At 37.8% G+C, this 6,024-nt stretch overlaps 1 protein-coding gene across 1 annotated transcript in view; it reads right to left on the bottom strand.

The window, feature by feature from the left end:
* Positions 1 to 3,937, bottom strand: part of LOC131771545 (tyrosine kinase receptor Cad96Ca-like) — a 4,166-nt gene extending 229 nt beyond the window's left edge. The window contains exons 1-8 of the mRNA XM_059087352.2: positions 3,877 to 3,937; positions 2,712 to 2,822; positions 2,414 to 2,604; positions 2,140 to 2,262; positions 1,832 to 1,902; positions 1,588 to 1,628; positions 1,306 to 1,402; positions 458 to 557 (exon numbers count right to left, since the gene is read on the bottom strand). Coding sequence (XP_058943335.2) covers positions 458 to 557; positions 1,306 to 1,402; positions 1,588 to 1,628; positions 1,832 to 1,902; positions 2,140 to 2,262; positions 2,414 to 2,604; positions 2,712 to 2,822; positions 3,877 to 3,886 — 744 coding nt within the window. The 5' untranslated portion in view covers positions 3,887 to 3,937. The remainder of the gene's footprint in view (positions 1 to 457; positions 558 to 1,305; positions 1,403 to 1,587; positions 1,629 to 1,831; positions 1,903 to 2,139; positions 2,263 to 2,413; positions 2,605 to 2,711; positions 2,823 to 3,876) is intronic.
* Between the last annotated feature and the right edge of the window lie 2,087 nt (positions 3,938 to 6,024).

Below are 6,024 nucleotides of genomic sequence, written 5' to 3' on the forward strand. Positions count from 1 at the left end.
GTGTTGCATACTCTCTTAAGCTTGCAGTAAAGCTTTTTCTGAAACGCCTTTTAATCATCCCAAAAGAGTATATTAATGGTGAAATCATATTTAAAAATAAGTGAACTGAACGTTCAAAGGAGCACACTTGTACTACCTGAATACGACTTCGTATTTACTTTAGGTTTTCGCCGATGGACTCAGAGAATTTCATGAAATAAACAATCAATCCCATTTCCGTGTCTTCAAAGCAACTTTAGAACTAATGTAAGAACAATCGATGGAATTCTGATTTGTCATTTTTACCTCAGAATTTAGTTAAAGTGCTTCCAAACTCCGGTAATTTTCTAAAGAACTGTGGCAATACACAAGATTTGCCAACTAGAGGTTAACGATACTCTTAATGTGTATCTTGTATGTGCGAGAGCAAACTACGATCAAAGTTTAGAAATTCCCTTTGAAAAATCTACAACTCTACCTTATGGTGGTCTTCCATTTCTTTCAGTGTCTTCCTTATATCCTCAAAAGATGGTCTCAAGTTAGGGTCGTGTTTCCAACAGTTTGTCATTAAGTCATACCTAACAATAACGTCAAGAATATCTCAGCATCTTATTGGTGGCATCAGTAAGGGCGTTATTAGGCCCAAAATGTTGTGATTTTTCCATAAGGTATAGTAGGACTATTTGGTCCTTTTCTTACTAATCACAAAAAATTGCAATTTCCTTTATTGTGATTGGTTTTATAAACTCCTATTTTCCATTTATTCATTTGCAAAGTAGTTATCGGAAATTATGTTATCTTAAAACTTTCATCGGACATTCAAAGTTGTATTTTAAAATCAACCAATCACAAACTTGGTTTCAATCACCATAGAAACAATGTACAGACTCCTAAACTAGGGCTTTCTCCCAAATGGCGAATGTTTATGTTTGAATTGTAAACAATTTCGGAGCGACATTAAATAATTTACGCCTCCTTTGTCAGTTTTTTAATTCAGAAATTGTAATTTTTATGATCAATTGATAATAAGACTTCGTGTCGTCCAATTTGGTCTATAATCATATCCGTAGTAGAGGAATTGGACTCCCGCTATTACACGCAAGAATACAGACTGATTCGAATCCACACGGTCCCCTTACCATCACTAATCACAAGATAAAAACTCGTATTATTCCAACATTTCCCGTTGGTAGACTGGCTCAACAAGTAAAGCCAGTTAAATTTTGACTACAGCAAAAAATTCTCAAAACCCTTAATTCAAAAAAACTATTTTAAGAGAAAAGGCGTCGTAAGAGAAACAACAACAAGGACAAACTTTTTTCATACAACTTATTATCCACGTGTTGTGGTCTAGGCATTCTATATCCCGCTTCTAGCGATGTTAAAATTTGTCTTCCATCCATTTTTGGATACGGCGAGCCACCTGAAATAGAGAAGCTACTCAAAATACACCTTACAAAAATGTCTCAACATTTGTAAATTTAGCTTTACATTAAACATTATGTACCATTGCTCATTTTTTCCCAGCTTAGCCTACCGACTTCTTGGCGGGTCAACATGAGTTTTATGGCTAAAATGAATGGCCTGTCCATCAGCTCTTTAACTTACCAATCGTGAAAATCTCATAGAGGAGAACTCCGTAGCTCCACCTGTAGAACAAACGGCATAAATTTAGAGAAATAATCGTTCTTGTCCTTGAAAACAATTTTAACATCTTCTGTAAACCGTTGTGGGAAGCGCACTCATATGAGCTGATCCCGGGCCGGTACTTACGGAAGAAAGCCATTAATTTTTCCCAGAGGCTATTCTCATTAAACTTAAAAAATAATGTTAATGTGGTCCTTGTACTCACACGTCACTTTTGGTAGAATATTTCCCGTAAAGCAGCGCCTCAAAAGCTGTCCACTTCAGAGGGATACGTCCCTTAATGAAAAGCATATTGAATTGATCGGCAAAAGTGTAGAAAAGAGCAAGAATGAAAGTCATAACTTTGGTGTAGTAGACTGATCACACATCCCTACCTTGGTTGACAAATTCTAGCGGTATATATGTTGGAGAACAGCAAACAGAGCCAGTGATTAACTGAAAATCTAAAAACACAGACAAACACTCTCCCTAGCTAATTTCGACACCAACTTTTGGCTCAAAATAGTTAAGTACCTTTGACCTCATTTGATAAATATTATCATCTAGGACATCTCTGGCCATACCAAAGTCTGTCACTTTACACGTTTCCCCCGCTCCAACGAACACATTACGAGCTGCAAGGTCTCGATGGATAATCTACGACAAATAAAATCAAATCTTTAATGTTGAAACGAATTAAGGGGGATCCAGAAGAATTTAATGAAAAGAAAAAAGTGGCGACAAATGTCCGATTTCAGCAACATGTGTCAAAGTAACATTTCAGCAAGTAGATAACGTTCCTGCTTACTGGTATCGATGACAAATACGACATTCCATCGGCAACTTGCCACGCAAACTTCATAAGCTGCTCTGACGTCAGATTTGTTTGTGGTTTGATATCCGGGTCTTCGAAGTAAGTATCATTCAATCCACGGCTCTTTCTGAGGTATCCCAATAAATCTCCATAGGGAATGTATTCAATCAACACCATCAATGGCTCTGTAGAGCATGAGAAACATGAAATATGTTTATACTATGCAAGAGATCTGCTGGAAAATGATGAAAATAATTGTTTGGGCTTTTAAAGTATATTTTTCCACATTTACCAGATTTCGTGACACATCCCAGAAGTTCAGTGACATGAGGATGAGCATCGAGTTCCTTCATCAATCGAAGTTCGGACATCAAGTCCTTCCTGTCCGACTCAGAAGCGTCATCTGCAAGACGATCACCCAACAGCTGTTAACTTTACAAACAACAGCAGTAGCTGAACTCAAGAGGATGTCAGTTGACGTTCTCTTGCTGAATCGAATTAAGTTGCAAATTTCCCTTCTGACTCTGAGCTCTGTTTTGCTTGGTGATTGAACATCTTATTCAAAATCATAAGGTCGTGAAATAGTCATAATGTTATGAAATATCTTAAACAAGTTTATCTTTGGGGCTCACGTGTAAAGCTCAATAAGACCGACCTAATTGAGACCATAACACTTCGTTTACACTCTACAAGTAAAGATAATTTTAAACACAGTTCTCAGTCGACATATACAATGACAAAACCCTTCATTCCACTGCTGTACCAGTATGACCATGCTTTAACGATACTTAATTTAATTAAAATAAGACTTCTGCAAAACAATTGCTGAGCGGCATACACTCAGCAGAAACATGGATTTTTCTTTTCCCACTGACGTTTCATGTCGAAAGGGACGACCCTTATGTCAATTTGAATTCGGAAAAAGCAGTTTTTGAGGTTTGCTACCTTTGAATAGAGGGAGGGAGGAGAGTTGATTGTTGACAATAATTTACTTTTTTACTTAAAAACGTTTGTGTCGATAAGTTCTTGCGGAAAAAAAGTAGTTCTTCTGATTAACTTGGAAGAAAATTTTACGACTTCTGATATCAGAGGGTGCTGAACCAGCTGACAACTAACGTTCAAGTTTCATGTTGAAGCCACGTGAGATGCTTGTCGTGTTTCGAGTACACAGGACTGTTCAACTCATTCATGGTTAATACCTGGTTTCAAATTGTCTCACGACCCTGGTCTATTAACTGAGGTCACGTTTAGTTGAATACTGATTGAAGAATAGATATACTACTAAACGAACCTTCCCCTCCATATTTAGGGAGAGAGACTGGGCTTGCTTTGCTACCGTCAGGATCGAGAAGAAGGCGGAATTTTTGATGCTACCTGCTTGAGGTTACGTCTTTCGAGGGGAGTGTTAACTTCGAAATTTCACTGAAACACATCTAATTATTTGAAGTACTTGATACCTTTCAACATCTTAACAACCACAAGCGTCTTCTTTGGTCTGCCCTGGAGGCCTATGACTGTTGCCCTGGCAACCTGACTAAAAGCCCCTTCACCAACGACCTTTTCTATCGTCACAAGCTTTGCGGGAATCTCCCAACAGCGTGGTGATGAATATAGGGAGGCGTATTCAGTGACAGACTGGCCCGGTTGTGGACAGGTCGCCCGCCCTGCATCTGTCATGGAAGGTGACCGATTCCGCTCATCCAATGCCATATACTGCTGGCTTTGAGAAGCTTCCGCTATTTCAAGTCCAGTCTTTTGGGTTTGACCAACGACTTTTTCTATAGTCACGAGCTCTGAAGGAATCTTCGAAAAACGTGGTGATGGATATAGAGAGGTGTTTTCAGTGACAGACTGGCCTGGTTATGAACAGATCGCCAGCCCTGAATCTGTCATGGAAGGTGACCGATTCCGCTCATCCAATGCCAAGCACTTCTGTCTTTGAGAAGCTTCCGCCATTTCAAGTCCAGTCTTTTGAGTTTGAAAAAATAAACGCAATCATTAACTAGAGCTACAGCGGAAAGTCTCAGATCTTCCATTTTTTTCTTTTTTTTCCATTTCGTTGTTCTTGTATACAGTTTTCATGCGAAAATGTTGCATAACATTATAACTATAATTCCACTTTCTTTTAGCGTATGATCCGGAAATTTATAACCACTTAAGACACTTTCTTCCCTTTTTTTATAGAAGCTATTACTAAGAGGCGTGCAGAGTTGATAATAAAAAAAAAAGAATATATGCTAGCTCGTATCAAATTTTTAATTTTTTTTCAGCTTTTTCCCAGCGGAATTTCATAACTACTTATGACACTATTTTCCATTCTTTGGAGTTATTACTGAAAGTGTGCCACTTGAAAATTTAAAAAATAGAGAAAAGGTGCTTGCACGTACTAAACTTTAATTTTTATTCGGCTGTTTCCTACAGATTACACTAATGATTGTTCAGATTTGCGGGGTGTTGAGCTTCGTCTCTGCCATCAGTTGTGCAATGTACCTTAGAGGCATCTTAATAGAATATTAATGCCATTATGGCTTCGCAGAGCGAGGGTGGAACAGATATGAACAAGGAATAACTGAAGACTAAAAGACAAACCGTCGCTGGTTATAAATAATTTTATCAAATGCAAACGACATTGTCAACACTGTACAGTTTTTATCCAAAGACACAAAACGTATCGCGCTTAAAATAGAATGAAGCTCCAGTGGTGTTATTAAAAGTGCTTTTGCATAGTAATTTCGCAATTGAGACAAAATGATATAAACTTAGATCACCAATATCTGTCAAAGTACATACATGTTATTCACCAGCCTTAGACAATCCGTTTCGGGAAAAAAAGGCAGAGGGCACAGGTTTTCCCAATACGGACCGAACAAGGCTTTAAACAATTTTGTTCTTAAACCTATGGGTGCCTGTAATTAAGGCAAGATCCTCCATAAATTGAATAATTTTTTAGCGAATAGAAAGTAGAGAAAACAAATGAAAGATTAAGGCTTCACCCAAACATTTTTATTTGCGTTATGATAACGGTGTTTAAAAAGACTTCTATGCAAACTTCAGAACAGTAATCCAAGCAACCAAATTGATTTGAGAAAGAGCGAGCAAATTATAATTAATCAACTTACGGCTTGAGATCGTGACCGAAGTCTGCGCTTGAAAATGCTGCCTAGCCGGTGAGGCAACGTATATTTGTGAAAAAATTTGCAATGAAACTAGGAATGCACTCTGCGATCCATAAAAGGGTTACTATGCCCTTTGGCAAGGGTAGGAAAATCCGGACTGCGCTAAGAACCAATCAGATTGAAGGATTCGTTACCGTGCCCTCTTGGAAAAAACAACGATATACTGTATTGTACCAGAAAAAGGTTAAAAGTTAAAATCTTCAAGCGACTTACAACGACTTGTCCTATTTCTTCAGTTGTTTTTCTGTTTTTCCTAAAAGTTAAAGAAAAATATCATATTTTCTCTCTAATCCAAATTCTATCGGATGAAACACGTTGACAATTTTTTCGGCTGGAAAGCACACCTCTGGGTACTCCATGAGTATTAGTTATGAAATGATTAGTTACAGCATGTCACATTTTGCGCTACTGTATTGGCGCAAAAAAGGT

This window comes from Pocillopora verrucosa, chromosome 6 (genome assembly GCF_036669915.1).
Source record: "Pocillopora verrucosa isolate sample1 chromosome 6, ASM3666991v2, whole genome shotgun sequence".
NCBI lineage: Eukaryota > Metazoa > Cnidaria > Anthozoa > Scleractinia > Pocilloporidae > Pocillopora > Pocillopora verrucosa.